This window comes from Nestor notabilis, unplaced genomic scaffold (assembly GCF_000696875.1).
Source record: "Nestor notabilis isolate BGI_N333 unplaced genomic scaffold, ASM69687v1 scaffold2884, whole genome shotgun sequence".
NCBI classification, from domain to species: Eukaryota; Metazoa; Chordata; class Aves; order Psittaciformes; family Psittacidae; genus Nestor; species Nestor notabilis.
Window position 1 is genome coordinate 62,137 of NW_009925906.1, and position 16,790 is coordinate 78,926.

Sequence of the window (16,790 nt, forward strand, 5' to 3'; positions counted from 1 at the left end):
CCCCAGAAATCCGCTAGTCTAGCAGCCATGCTGAACAAAGGGATATCATACAGCTAGCTCAGACTACACAGTACAAGCTGATGTATGTTAAAAGCCACATTTCTATCTACTGAAATAAAACATTTTACTTTTTCTACTTTAATCAGAATATAACCTCATTAAATGACAGTGTGTGAAAAGAACATACAAACTAAAAAGAAAATATAAAAACTTTCTGAATAAATTAATGTTTATTGCTTTTAGACTTTGATATTCTGGTCTTTACTACTTAAATGCAGTTTAAATGTATTACTTGCCACGGCCTTTACGCTAAACCCAGTAAGTCTGCAATTTGCGATAAAATTCCTTATCTCTCTCTTTCTGAAGCTATGCAAAGATCCAAGGTTAATTTGCAGATAATATTACTTTATGAAATAATTATCTTAGTCTATAGTACTTAAAATAGCTGAATTCAGGAAAGATATTTTTAAAAATGAAGCTGTTGTAGCTGCAGGATGGAGTCTGCTCCCTCCCAGAATGCATCCCCACACTGGCAGCATCCGGAGTGGGCTGCAGAGTCTGGGTATACCGAACACAAACTCCCTGGGTGAGAGTGTCCTGCTCACTGGGGGAGTCAGGATTGGGATGTTCCATGCCAATGTGTGTGCCTGGAGCAGAGATCTCCCTGCAGTGGCGAGGGAAGGGGACCCAGCCCCAAGCAACCTCATCCTCCAAGCTTCTAAACACCAACAACAGGGCAGCCTGCCCTCCCCTTCGCAACTGCAGCACTTGCTGAAAAATTACTCTCTTGAGCCATTCTTCTCATCCTCCTAATTTTTTCCAAACATTCTCCTATTAAACTATACAAATACATTCATTTAGTAAACATCCCATTAACCAGGTCAGCATACAGTATTCACAACTTACTACAAAGCAGCACCAAATCAGTCACAACAGCAATTAGGCAATTGTAGAACAGACAACTCACTTTAATCTTAATATAGGGCTGGGGATGTACATGCCAATGTTCATTCACATGACTCATTCATTTCCAAGTATTGCACACCATTTGTTTCACCCTCACTTATGCAGCACTCTCACGTATTTTGATTCTTAAGCTTTGTGGACTGTCAGAAAATATGCTCAGTGCTTCACCCATCATGGAAGGGATTTTTGTATTGAATTTAAGGATATTTCTAAGCTTCCGTTGCCTGATGGAGGGATGGAAGCTGGGCTAAATATTTGGAATCTAGACCTAATAAGTGTTTTTCTCAAAAAACAACAAAAAAACAAAACAAACAAAACAAAAAAAACCCACAAACTAACCTAAAAAAAAACGAAAAACAAACCCCGAAGATCTTTCCGGAACTATTTAGAATAGCTTGTTGTAGAGAAGATAATCAGAGCTAAGCTTATGGGATGCTACAGTTACAATGGGGGAGGAGGGCGGGGAAGGTGGCTTTTAAAATCACAGCTTTATCAGCAAGCAGTGATTTATTTAAGCATCTTGGTAAAACAGGTTGCTATATAATATTAACAAACAAGAATACACTCTGTCAACTGCATGCAGTGCTACAGACATTTTTGAGACCTAAATAAATAATATATTAGAAAACCTATCCTAGTCTGAACTATTGCAGATTCCTAGGATATAAATGAACAGCAATAGTGGAATTATTTTCCTGGGATTTAAGTCGTATATAGCATAAAAGTAAAGGCCTTAAGATACTTATTGATAGGCAAGAAACTGCTATCTTTAGATCTACACATGCCTGGGGAGCACTCTGCTAAATTTACAGTCTCAGAGAGTTTCCAAGAGAGTTACCAAATCAGTCAGCTTTATTTGTAAACACCATGAAAAAGAACAAAACACCCTCTTGGCTCTAGTCTCCTTTGACACAGTGCTGACTTTGTATTAAACTTGGGAAGTCTGCTGAAACTGGGGGTGGGGGAGTAAGGGGACACGACTTTCTTTCTACATTAAATTTAATGGAAATTTTGCATATGGTAAAAAAAAAAAAAAAAATAAATTTGAACTTAAAGGATCATCTTGGTTTCTACAATGTACTATGGGCAGCCAAGACCCACCTGCCCCCAGCTTCAAGGACAGATTAAGCCATTTCTACCAGTCTGAGCATGTGTCATTAAGTGCATCATTAAGTTCATGAGGATTTAACAGTTCTGCTGGGTCATCACATTTTCACTACACAAAAGACTTGGCATTTTATATCACACGCACATTTGCCAGTAACAAATGGAAACAAGCCTCAAATCAGGAACAGACCTTAGGTGCAGTGCCACAGGAGATGTGGAAAGGGAGCACAGATGGACCTCACATCACCTGGAAGTGACTATCCCTCCAGCAAAGCACCCTGGGTTCACCCAGTCCCAGCAAACCCCCTGCTCACTTGCTAGGGGCAGATAAATATTTTCTTCTTCCAGAATAGTCACTTTTCAAACTACATCCATCTCCCACTGGACATAGTTCCCAAATCCCCACAGATACCACTAGCCACAGGAACAAGGTAGGAAATAAATTCGTGTCTGTTTTTTCCCTCCTCGGTAACATGAAGGGAAAAAGCACTGTCTGATGCTTGCATAGCTGCTGAGCCAGTCCTCATGGATGTGTTGACTCATTAGTCTTCTCCTTGTTTCTCTCTCTGGACTTGGTAATTCTGGGTCAATGTGAGGGCTCATTGGTAGCAACACCATTGGGCAACTGATGGCAAAATATAGAACACAGCTGCCAAAAAGGCACAGGGCAAATTCATGCTTATGGTCCAATTCCCACATCCCCATAGGAATTTTTAAATAATGAATCTAAGAACTAAAAAACTGATACACTAAAACCTTACAGTATGGGAAGACCAGGCTTCCAAATTTGAAAATGCATCCCAACAATAAAGGATAATTCAGTTTCTAAAGAAATTCCATCTCACATACACATTCTCATCTAAAATTTGCTCTGACATTTGCAAACTGCTAAAGATAAAAACTTAACAGGCTGTTTATTTAAAAAGGAACTATGAAATATCTTATCCTGTTACTTGTTTAAGTCCTCTAAACAAAGGCAGTACCTAATTTGAGACAATTACAGACGTGCTTCATACAGACAGAAAGAAAAACACTGAACAATGGAATTTTAAATTGCTCTCAATCTCCTCGAAGAGCTAATCTTTCTTGATTTACTAATTTACATTCATTCCAACGCTTCACAAAAGCTACCATTATATCAAATATGAGATTCAATTCACAGATAAACAAATTCAATAATGTAATTTACACTTAAAGTAATAGCTTGGCTTCAAAGTTTTGAGGGAATTAAGTGTTTTTCCTTTAATGGCTGTTTTTAGCATTATTTCTGGCCACAGCTTCAGAGCTCAAGTCCTGTAATCGAGGTCCACTGAACTCATGTTTCTCACAAGCCAGGATCCCAGTGAGGACTGAATACCATCCCACAGAGAGCACTGAATTTAGTGGGAAATCTGCCAACAGGAAGATGTTAAAGAGCATTTTAGAGCTGCATCCTGTGGCCTTTTTCCCTGCTCTGCAATTTCTCTACCATTTCATCACATGCTGTTCTCTTTCTAGTATGACCACCTGACTAATCGCAAATTGCTGCCTAACGAAAAGTAGTGGCATTACAATACTGAAGTAGAATTAAAAGGAAGATTTACTTTTAAAACCTGACAGACCAATATGCCCCAGAGACAATCTTGGTAGCGCAGGACTAGGCCTAAATTTCCATGTCTTGAATTCTTAATTAAAAGTTTGTCAAAACTTCTTATTTTAAGGGGGGAGCCTTCCCCTTCAGGATCCATTGAGCTCAAAACAAATAACTAAATTGTTTTTAATCAGCCCTACTTCATGAACAGCTTGATAAAAAGAAACCCAAAGAAAGTGCAATGCTTACCTTTAATTTCCACTCAGTTGCCTTCAGAACTACTGTGTAAAGGTGGCTCTCACAATCATTCCTGTCCAGCATGCACGGTGCAGCACCGAAGGAATTTCAGCTAGAGAAAAACTTTCTGTAGGGCCACCCAGCAGGAAAGGGTTAAATTACACCAAAAAAAGCCCTTCTGCTTTCCTCCACTAAAGGGCTGTGGTCAGACATCAATGTGAGAAGCTGTCTATTGAAGTTAGACTTGAATTATTCCCTTATACAAGCCTCAGGAGAAATTTACTGCTGAGCCCCACAGCATGGAAGAGAACCAGGCCCTGGGTGCAGTTCCCTCACCTTGTCTGAGGAACAGTGAGCACAGAAGACCTCATGGCTGCAGGCTGCTCCCGGCCTTTTTCTCCACCCTGGCTTCTCAGCATCTCTCCTCTCCTCTCTCACACCCCAGACCCTGCTGCAGACTGAAATGGAGGGAAGCCCTTAGCCTCACACACTGCCTTTTGTTACAGACTTTCACTACCAGGTCACAGTCTCTAGTCCACAAAATCAGGTTTAGTTTACTTCTTTTAATATTATTTAATGAAAACAAATTCCTAGATACTACTGCATACAGAACTTAATCGGCTTATTTGAAACTTTTTTTTCCTATCATATGAGTTGGATTCCAGCCCACTAAACTCCACATACAGAATGCAATAAAATACAGCCAGTCATTTCTTTATCCTAATGATCTTCTGTTTAATTCAAAGCCTTTATATTGTTTTGACTATTTCTCTTCAAAAAAAAAGTCTTGGTGAAAATAATTTTGAACTGAGAATTGGGCAATTTGCTGTCTATTAAGGATCTGAAAAACATCAAATGCATTACAAACTGTTCTCTGGCTTGTTTTAGCCTGGCATCCTAAGGAAATCAGGATATGCCACTGTGCTGTTTAATTGAACACCGGAAGATTTTGAAACTCTTTCATAATGTAAACAAAATTTGGAAGAAATGTTGATCCTTTAAAGATTCAAATGCCTACTCTAACAATCAGCTGAGCGCTCGAGAAAGTCAGAAACCATTGCCACCACTGAAGGAAAGTCATCCCTTTGCCGTGTTTGCTGGTTGGACATGGGCTGGTCAAACACCAGAGCCCAGAAGAGAAAAAACACTACATGCATGTAGAACATGAAGCTCTCTCCTTTCACTCTCTCTTTTTTTTTTTTTAAGTAGTCTGTGAACATCTCTGCAAACTGTGAGCTGTCTCTTCAATATAACAAGTTCAGAAGAGCTGGTTAAATGAAAGGCTCATGCCCGCTCAACCCATGCTGGGCTTTCTTGCAATTTAGCTACAGCATCCTTCAGAAAAGTTGAATAAATAGTGTCTTAAGCTCTAATATATGGTTAAAGACAAATAGTTTAAGGACAGTGTTAAAGCAAAAAGCTTTGCATTCATGTACCTTAAGGGGATAAAACCCTAAGGAACCTAAGGACTTTAGGAATAAAAACCTAAGGAATTTTTGAGGTCACAACCGTGTAAAGAGGCTCTAAAAGCACCCATATAAAAACCTAGTGAAAATACCATTGACATGAATGCTATGAATAGCCACTGTTTATTTTCAGAGCGCTCTGTTGTATGTATCAAAACTGACAAGGGTGGGACTAAAGAATAAAATGCCTTACAGACTCTGCTTGGGATGAGGAAGGTAAAAAGATGAGGTAAAGCATTCCCATGTCTTATGTTCCTCAAGATCGTGTGCCCAGTGCTTTATGTTTGAAAAACTTATAAATATGTTACCAAATCATATACAAGGAGTGTGGAAAATATCTAGGTATCATCTTGAACACTTCCTTCACCAGTAGGAAAGCAGTGAAGTCCTTAATCACTTTTGGAATCCATTTAATCCCAAGAAACAGAACACTTATATAATAGATTAACCTTCACTGTGACACCTTCCACCTGATCCTCCTGGTAACTTCAGCCACCTTTGGGTCACAGATCCAGGATCATGTCTAGTTCCAACCTCCCTACCATGGGCAGGGACTCCTTACACTAGACCACGTCACCCAAAACTCTGTCCAACCTGGCCTTGAACACTGCCAGGGACAGAGTATTTACCACTTCTTTAGGCATAACACTTTTCAAATCAATCCTTTTAGCCTCCTTCCTCTTCCATCCACATAAGTTAATTTCAGAACTTGTCATCTACCTACCTTTCCAATACAGTTCAAGAAGGATCCTATTTTGCCCACATCTCCCCTTTCTTGAATCAGCATTCCCTAAGAAATACAATAGTCCATTAAAAAGAATATGAACTCAACGCGTATGTGAAGTTATGCTTAGTTTAAAGAAAACAGCCTAACAGGTGTTCTATGCTGCATGCTTCATTTCACCAAGAAAACAGGAATTGCTCTTGGCACTTATAGATATTTTTCCTGTTTCTTATAGAAACAATCTAAGAATTTTGTCTACAATATATTGTGAGGGGCAAAACCAAATAAATCCATATTAAGATTTGTTTTCCAGATTTAAAAAATTGACTACAAATACTTTCACAGTTATAAAATACAATAAAGGACCCTTATTTCACTCTTACAATTGAAAGAGTAGAAAGCATCAAACTCAATAAAAATACCCTAAAAACCAGTTTTTAAATAAATAGTTTAAGAGTACACATTTGCACTAGTCTAGTATACAAATATTAATCCTTCTCTACAGTTTCTTCAAACCTCTTGCACCAATGTAACAGACCTATGGGTCACACACATATGCCATGCTCTTTAGGTAACCTTTATCACAAACTCAGATCAACTTACGTCAAACTCATTCCATAACATTTAAAACATAAAGGGCAATACAGATCTTGCCATAATAATTGATGTCTGTATTTTTCTTAATGCTATAATTCACCTTTCTGAAATGGCCACCTTGAACCTTCGTTCCAAATCTACAGGTGTTTGAAGCTCAGGTTCATCTAAAAAAAAAAATAAAAAACATCCAGCACCTGCTGCTCCCTCTCACTAGTGCAAGTGGGAGCTGGATCCTTGAAAATCCATCTCCTCTCTACGGAAATAGCCATAGGGAAGGAATGGCCTTTGCCCTCACCATTTTAACACTGCTCTGAAGTCTTGAAAAAACATCTTTTGGAGACAATAGGTATCAAAAAAGGAGCACTAGACACTGGAAAGAATTGTGCATAGAAATTCATTTGAGGGCATTTGCTACTGACCACAGGCTCACACTTAGCTCAGCTGGCACAGAAAAAAATATTTTCACAGGTAGCTGTAATACCTCACATTGACAAGCACAAAAGGATGAAAGCTGGCTATATCCCTAATCAACTCCACTGGTATCTCGTGTCTGCCAACTACACAGAGCTAACATCGCCACTGGATACCAAGGATAGCTGCCTTCTAGATGACTGACATAAATCACCAGTATTCAAAAAAGCACAGCCACAGTTGAGCTGGAAATCATGCAACATATCTGCATTCAAAGATAAAGAAAATTAATCAAAGTATATTTGAGTGTACCCTTTAGATTCAAACCCACAACCTCCTAGCTTTCCAGCATTATGTATTTCAACCTGTATTTTAGCACAATAGACCTGACTCTAAGGCACAGATATTTACACAAAGGTAGCTACTACAAGAATTGTTTTGACTTTTGTGTATCTATCTTTCTTGGCTTTGGGCCATATGTTTGCTATGATCTTGAATGAAGTAAAACTGTTAAAGTGTGACAAAGCAAATAAAGCTCTTATTTTTCAGAAGCTTACCCTAAAATTAACCTAAAGCTTATCTTATCAGCAGAGGTTGCAGAGACAGTAAATTCTCTTGAATTCATGATGGTGTCTGTCCTCAACTTGTCAGTACACCAGTACTAAAGCAGGTCACAATCTGCAGTCTGTCTTTTTAAACGTTTCCAGTAGGAGACACCAAATATTTGGCATGGTACGAGCTGCTGTAAGGCTTGATTGAGGTAACTACATCCACTCCACCTGGCTCATAAACAGCCAGCCTGCTCAAAGAGCACATCAATCTTTATGACTACAAAAAAAAAAAAAAAGGTCTCAAATCTATTGAACAAACCACACACCATTCTTCAGGATTCCTGAAACACTCCTAATACTGTATGCTCCTTCAACCACACTGCAAAATGAGATGAGAATTATGGGATCCTACCTGACTGCTACAAGGCTCTGCATATTGCCTTCTAGGATTTGTGTTTCTAACAGGCAGGAAAACACACCCGTCTGGGATCAACAGCTCCAAAAATGTGGTATGGTGGGATACACTCATGAACTAAGAGGAGGAATGAGTGATATGATACAGAAGGCTGAGCCCCACAACAGGAATTGAACCTGCAGGCTTAGAAGAGCTGGTACCTATTTAAGTTTATTGATTATATGTGGAAGTGTGTTGAGCAACTGGATAATTTTACCATTTCCTACAAAATACTCAAAATCTCACTGGTTTAAAGTTTTCTCACTTCCAGTTTGCATTTACATGGATAGTCTGTAACATTTATGTCTTAATCACACCCCCCTAAGACAAAACTCCCACTGTCCTGTTAATGCTGACAGCACACAAAATTTGACTGAAGCAGTATATAAATCTGTCTTTTTGAGCCTCAATGATTTAAAAAGCCAAGACAAAACAGTTCTTAATCCATCAACCAAGCTATTTAACTTTTAGCTATACATCATTCACTGTGTATCGCTAGAAGCACACTCTCCACCCCTCCCTCTCAGTAAGCTAAAGCCCTCATGGGTATGCTCCACTACAGGCAGATCTGGGAAAAAGCATCACTAAAGAAAAAACTGATTTTTGTTACTCCAGGTATTAAGATCAGATTAAAGACAAGTGCATTTCCACTTCAACTTCAAAATATCTATTTTAATTTTACAAACAAAACTCCTTCTTATACTTTGCAAAAGTTTTAGTTTCTAAAATAAAGAATGATCCCAATCTACACTTACGTTACTCTTACAGGAGAAACAAAATCTAGATGTACCATTAGACACAGTGTTGTGTCACTGGACACAACACAGCAATGGAGATTTAAGATCTTACTCAAATATGTCAGAAAGAATTCATTTAAAAGTTACTTTCCATAAATTGGACACAGTAAATCTTTTCTCTGAGAAATCAAACAGACTCTGCAAATTCATTTTATATTATTAATCCACTACAAGATGAAAACCCAAGAATTCTCCCCAGGTAAGAACTCAGCTTTGCTGAGATTTATGCTAAAATAGAAGATCTCAGAAAGATGCTAGCTTCATGCCCTCAACCAGGAATAAAACCAGACACCACCTCTACTCGCAGCCTCTTCCTTCTGGAGGACTCAAGCAAGCTGTTCGGGACGCTCCTGCCTCTCATGATGCTGTGAACTGAGCAGAGCAAGCATTGCAAGCTGCCTCTGCGGACCACTGTTCTTAGGGACCACAGGACATGCCATGGTTGAACTGGAAGTATAGACAGGTAATAGAGCACACAATTATTAATACTCTACCCCAAAGAGTCTTCAGCTTCTGTAAGTGAAGAGCTTCACTGTGAAACTCTGGCAGAATACAATACTGGATTTTAAAATAACAGTGATTTGATTACCTTACTTCCCTTTACACTCCTCTTGAATTCCAACAGGATTTCAGTGTCTGCTCTGTCAATAGAGCTGTGTGAATAATGGATTTCTGTTTGGGCACCGAACCAAGGGAAAGGAAAAAAAAAAAAAAAATAGTGAAGGAAAAACTCTATAACTGTTTTAAATAGACTGAAGAGAGACTGTGGATGATTGAGGAAAAAAGTAATTTCAAGATAAGGCAAAATACTGGTTTAATCTAAAAGGGCTATTTTGCTTTTATATTAACAACCTCTTTAAAAAAATACTCTTTTAATTTTGTTTAAGACTCAGCCTAGTTCATTTACCAAGACCTCAAATATTAATCATTTAATCTGAAAATACTAAAACATTTTTACTCTGAAATACTATTCTCCAATTTTACAAATAAAACTGTCAGATGGAACAGAAATTTGGAAATAGACATATTTCAAATGAAACATGTACTTTTTCAGTGAATTTATTAACACTTAAAAGCAAAAACCCTTTTGTCTTCTTGGAAAGTGCCACATTCTGGATACCAACTGCCTAGAACAGAAAAGATCACACAGAAATCTAAAACAAACCTGTTGTGCTGAACTGACTCTCATCAGTACTGCCAGAACAGCAGCAGTAATACTAGGATAAAGGTGAAATTAGAGTGACTGATTTTTTACTTCACAATCATTTATGGTCCTGACTGCTCTTTGCTGCTGCTCTTACAGCCCATGTCCAGCAGCAGTGAGGCTCAATACGCCCAGACTCAGGCAGTGGGTGCTGCCCCCAACTCGGTTAACTCTTGCAGATTGAAGCCAGCAGCTTAATCCACTGACAATACTGAAAAGAAAACATCTTGCCACCATCACAGCTATGACAGTAGGATTGCAGCATGTTTTATTTCTAAGGTGCCATCTAGGAAGATTGTCTTAGCAGAGTGGTTCATCCCTTACAGGTGGGAGTCCCAGGATCTGCCAGATATTTTCTTCATATATGGCTGGGAATGGTGAACAGAAACTCTGCTCCTCTGAGTTCGGTACCTGCATTTCCCTACCACTGTGAACCATGCATGAGTAAGGAACCAATAGATAATTCAGCACTGTTGTAAATACTGTGCTCTGAAAGGAAGACAACCCCACAAAATTAAGAAACCTGATACCCAGACTGACAGTTTAGAAGGGCAAATACTTAGCAGCTTTTGAGCTGTGATTACGTTTGTTAACTAGAAAACAGCCTGAATCCAGCAAAATCACACAACCTTTGCATTAAACCTCGTTGCCAATCTGATAATTTCTCATTAAAAAAAATGAAGCCTTTGGGTACAAGCTATTTCATATTTTTGATTACTTAGACACAACGCTGTTCACTATCACAGAAAAATCATCCTTGTTATTAATAGTTCTTCTGGTAGGAATCAGAACGAGCAGAAGCAAATTAATAACTGATGACATGGGAATTACAATAAAATAGACTGACAACTTGTGGGTATGATTCTGAATAATAACATTTTACATCTCTTCAAGATTACTGCTAATAGGTGAGATTTAGTTTACAATACTGTCAGAAACACTTATAAAACGCTAGAAAAATGAATTGTCACTTTTATGAGTCATACTTGTTATTGCATGAATTTATTGTTGTAGTTCCTTATGTATGTTCTCAGGTTGTACTCCTAATTAAAACAACTGCTCTGTTCACAAGCTACATGTCCATAACATGTATTTCTAAATACTGTAATTTCGTTCAACATTTGTCTTGTTTCAACCTATTTTTCTATTATTAATACAGCCTAAAATAGATATGGAAAATAACAACTAAAAGGGTTCCCAAATTCCTCCATCAGATCAAACCCAACACCATTTATAAGTTAAATACAGTTGTATTTCTTAGCATCTAAACCAGAAGACTGGGGAACTACCTGTGAAAGCACACCAACTCCTGTTTGGACTGAACTTTTACCTGGTGACCCTGAGCAAAGTCTTGCTGTCTAATGTTATTTGCAGTTTTCCATACACTACTACAACATTGAATTCCCTTTGTCACACCATACTCAAAGTGCTTCTACCTATCACAAAGGAAAAAGAAGCAGAGTACAAAAAAGATTATTTTGGTCATCGTTTTCAGAAAATGAAACACAATATATTTGGGCTACTGTCCAATTGCATTTTAAAATTAAAAAGGTTTGATACAAAACTGTGTTCGTAGTTTTGTATCTACTAAGCAGCATCATTGAAGGAGACCAAGTGAACTGGAAAGTTTTCAGAGAGTTATTTTCATTTGGTCAATACACAGTAATGTTTGTCATTCTAATCAAGACTGTCCAAATTCAAATGTCAAATACTTGCAACTATCTGATCAAGAATACATTACAAACAAGAGATTATTCAATTCCTTGTTGAACAACCTAAAACAAAGACCGACAAAATCACAAATAATCCTTGGGTTGTCTGTGAATATAAAAAGAGAGTTTGCAAATAAATTCTTTGATGTAAATTATAGATCCATGTACCCAATGATACACTTACACAATCCACTTTTAAGCAGCATCATCATTTTCCTGTGCTATTCTTTTGGCTTCACAGACTTCCTCAGAAGTATCCCTTGTCCTTCACTAACTACATAAAGAACACTTCGCTGAAAAATTTTGCTTGTAAGAAGCATGCAGTATAGGTATTTTCCCATATTATGCAGTACTTCGTTACATTTCCACACATTATTTAATTTCATTTGATTTATTACACTACTGTCTTCTGATACTACCAAAGAGGTGAACTTGAGGGATATGGACCAGACCCTAAGAGTTTCTAGCAAGCATAGTATACACGTTTAATAACTTATTAACAGAGATTAGAGATGCTACTAGGTGGGAACAGAGACACCTAACAATGACAAAGTTATGAGATGATTATGGTCTTCTCATTCCTCCTCATCTATGCTAACTACTGCAAATCACAAATTACAGACTCCAGCTACCTCATGAAAACATGCTGTAGGTAGTATGTGCCCAATGGAGGCCCTTTCATTATGGACTCCCTACATAAACCTATTTAAGAAACAAAACCTCATTTCTGTACCTCTAGGCCAAGTGGAAGTAAGAATACTACATCACTGAAATTCACACAAGCCCCTACAAAGAGAAACTGCTTCAACAGAGAAGTCTTCAGAGAAACCCTGCAAACCAGACTTAGACCCATGTCCGACTTGCTCCCGAGTTGTTAAAGCTTCAGCTCAGGCCAGTGGCACTTTGTTACTTGGGTAAATACCACAAAATCTTCTCACCATAAAGGATGGCTTTTTAAAATGGAAGGAAAGAACACTAAAAGGGGCTCTGAAGTTGAGGTTTCTGTTAGAGAAATATGTAGTTAGCCACTGCTCCCTGCCCACCTCCCAGACAGGTTCCTCCCAACCCTCTCTCATGACACAGGCTGGCACCACGAGCATGCAAGGGATATGGCATGGGAAAAAGACACTGAGGTGAACAGAAGTGAGACAGAGAAGGGCTAATGCCTTGTTAACCTCACTCGCTATCTATCAACACATATAAGAGACTGTCCTGGGTTCAGCTACAGCAGTCATTTTTTCTCCTTCTTAGTAGCTGGTGCAGTGCTGTGGTTTTGACTTTCAGTCTGGGAACAACGCTGATAACACCAATGTTTTTAGTTGTTGCTAAGTAATGTTTACTCTGACCAAGGACTTTCTCAGTCTCATGCTTTGCCAGAGAGGAGGGGAAGCCAGGAGGAAGCAGAGACAGGACACCTGACCCAAACTGGCCAAAGGGGTATTCCATACCACAGCACGTCATGCCCAGTATATAAACTGGGGGGAGTTACCCGGAAGGCCCAGATCGCTGCTCGGGTCGGGCTGGGTATCGGTCGGCGGGTGGTGAGCGGTTGTGTCCTTTTCCCTTGTTATTCCTCTTATCATTATTATTGGTAGCAGCAGTGGTTTGTATTATACCTTAGTTACTGGAGTGCTGTTATCTCAACTCGTGGGAGTTACATTCCTCCAATTCTCCTCCCCATCCCTCCGGGAGCGGGGGGAGGAAGGAAAAGGGGGGGAGTGAGCGAGCGGCTGCGTGGTTCCAAGTTGCCGGCTGGGCTTGAACCACGACAGAGACAAAGATGAACGTCCAAGCACAACCTTGCTGGAGAGAAGATTAGGCCAATGGAATGCCACAGGCTCTGTTGGCAACAGCAAAGTTGTCTGCCATTGGAGAGAGGACTGAAAAACATGGCTGGTTCCCTTCCACCGCAGTCAACATAATTAAAGCTCCGTTTTGTCAAGTAAAAACTGTGTCTCTTCATGACAAAAGACCTCAGGTCTCTGAGCCACAGAAAGCAGTATGTGACTGCATTACACAGCAGAACATGGGCTAGCAAAGGACATGAGTTAGGCCATGCTATGGGTAAAGGGAGAGGAGAAGATGGGCAAGAGCAAGAAGCCATGATGCCAAGCTATTCTGCAGCATGGCCGACACAAAAAGGACTGGTATATCAGCTACTTCTTACTTCTAAAGAGAAGTGAACTAAGACACTGAAGCAAGAACAGGAGAGCATCATGTCAAAAAGTCTGGCATTGTACCAAAATGAAGACAGCTTGCAGGCAAGGATACACTAAAGACCCAAAGTACCCTAATCAACATACTCCAGGCCCAAATAAACTGTTGTTAAAATGATTATACTTTGGATTTTGTCATTTAACAGAGTCCAAAAGAAATGTGTTGGGTTTTCATCCGTTTAGGCATTCAGTGGGAATACTGAACAAAAATGCCAGGCATAGGTGACACAGTGACTGGATAAACAACTGGATTTTAGGATACAAAGCTGAATTCTACAACAGATGCTTAAGTAAATGAAAATACCAGCACATAATGCAGCTACTCTAAATGCTTTCAGCAGGGCAGTTACTTGCACAGAATTTTTAACTTCTGTATAATGCTAAGCATTAGCATAGGCCTTATGCTATTTACCTGTAATTGATATGTCTCTCAGTTTCACACAACTCCCTACCGGCTTCCCACTACCAAGTAACCAACTATTCCAGGTAAAACACTTTATGCAACTCTGCAGCTTACTCCAGCTTTTATATCTAACAAAACAGACCACTTATTACAATTAGAATCTAGGAACAAAGGTTATAAACAAAGAAACCAGTGTTACTGGATTGACAGAAGAAGAAACAATTTGTTTTCCCCCAATATTATTTATCCTACTTGATCAAAAATTCAGGAAAGCTTAAAAGTAGTACTAGCCAGTGCTTCTAATCTGCCTACTGATCTAGATAGTTCCTTGTGAAACCTCCATTAGAATTGGGCAACAACCATGTCCAATGACAATGTTTACCTTGGGGAGTGGGGTGGGAAGAATGTCCAAGTTTATTATGTTTCATAACTAGAACATGCACAGGTAACTGAAATGAAAAGGGTACTATGAGACTTCCAATCCCTTGTTGAACAATTAAGTGTAGAAGAGACACTTCACAGGTATGGCTTCTTAAGGATCACAACCACAAAGAACAGTTTGATCAGAGATCAATGAGCATCTGCCATGTCATATGCTTTCCTTCTGAGTAGCAAGTTGGTGCATAAAAATGGATTTTGGCATAGTTTTAGCAGTGTGAACTACATGGTGCTCCTCAGCAATACAAGACTGCATCTGCAAACATCACTGCAGGACTGGACCTACTGTTATGATCGCACATCAGAAGAGACCACTCAAACAACACCCAGAGACAGGTCTTTGCTCTCTACTATATTCTGACTATGTCATCTTATAACAGCTGAAGATATTTTTATTTTTTTTTCTTTCCCATTTTCACAAACTTACAAGAAAACCACATATACTTAGAAGTAGTTCAGGAGAATCTGTGATCTGCAGACAAAGAAGCAATCATTTCATTCTGTCAGATTCTAATGCCTCATAAGCGTCACCCTATTTTTAACCATTTGCCAATTAACCCCTCTTGTTATCAACTTGAAATTGTTTCCTGTGATTGGTCTCAGCACCATATAAAAGAAGAATTCTCCATTTCAGACATAATATCAGGCTCTAAAGTTCACAATTTTGCCACTTTTGAGATGATAGCTGTCTCACCATGACTAAGGACTGCAAAATTGTGCTCCATGTAATTGAATCTAAAGATCTGACAACACTGACCTTATCAAGAAATGAAACTTTTGGCTGAGGTTCAAACCATGCACAAGAAATAAGCTCTTGCTGGTTGTTTGTAAACATCATGTAAAAATGTACTTACTCATTTACAATTTGTAAACTGAACACACTGCAGGTCTCGAACTGCTGCCAAGAAAAGTATTATTTAGTACTGTAATTTCATTTACACTGAATTCTTGCATTAATTTTGGCAGCACAATTGAGCATCCCTTCTCATGATTGTGTAAGAGTTATTCTACGAGATAAATATTCAGACCACAAGCTAAAAACTGAGTATAGAAAAAATGCTAGGGGCATCAAAACCTGAAAGTTTCATAAAAAATCAGCAAGGAGCTATTGCAAATAATCACAATTGCTCTGCCATTTCAGAAGGGGCCACAAAAAACATGGGGCTGTTAAGACAATACCATTACACACCTTTTTTGTTCTTGCATACAGCTTTCAGGATGCGGTTTCCAGGTCCACATTTTCCATGGTCAGTCACACATACTCCTTCTGAAACAATCCACTCGTAACACACTGGGTTTTCACAAGGAATAGATTCAATTAAATGCGGACAATCTGCCAGGGTACCTACTGGATCCACGATCACTTGCCTTTGTCTCATTCTAAAGCCTGGAAAAACAGAAACCAAATTAACTAGCCGAGAAAAAAAAAATATTTATACCAATGTCCTGGGTTCAGCTACAGCAGTCATTTTTTTTCTCCTTCTTAGTAGCTGGTGCAGTGCTGTGGTTTTGACTTTCAGCCTGGGAACAACGCTGATAACACCGATGTTTTTAGTTGTTGCTCAGTAATGTTTACTCTGACCAAGGACTTTCTCAGTCTCATGCTCTGCCAGGGAGGAGGGGAAGTCCGGGAGGAAGCAGAGACAGGACACCTGACTCGAACTGGCCAAAGGGGTATTCCATACCACAGCACATCATGCCCAGTATAGAAACTGGGGGGAGTTACCCGGAAGGCCCAGATCGCTGCTCGGGTCGGGCTGGGTATCGGTCGGCGGGTGGTGAGCGGTTGTGTCCTTTTCCCTTGTTATTCCTCTTATCATTATTATTGGTAGCAGTAGTGGTTGTATTATACCTTAGTTACTGGAGAGCTGTTATCTCAGCCCGTGGGAGTTACATTCCTTCGATTCTCCTCCCCATCCCTCCGGGAGCAGGGGGAG

At 39.3% G+C, this 16,790-nt stretch overlaps 1 protein-coding gene across 1 annotated transcript in view; it reads right to left on the bottom strand.

Annotated features, from left to right (window-relative positions):
- LOC104404744 (thrombospondin type-1 domain-containing protein 7B-like) overlaps window positions 1–16,790 on the bottom strand; it is a gene marked incomplete at its 3' end in the record, with an annotated part of 115,295 nt that overhangs the window by 58,687 nt on the left and 39,818 nt on the right. Inside the window, exon 7 of the mRNA XM_010013263.1 lies at window positions 16,043–16,240. Within this exon, the coding sequence (XP_010011565.1) occupies window positions 16,043–16,240 (198 nt within the window). The remainder of the gene's footprint in view (window positions 1–16,042; window positions 16,241–16,790) is intronic.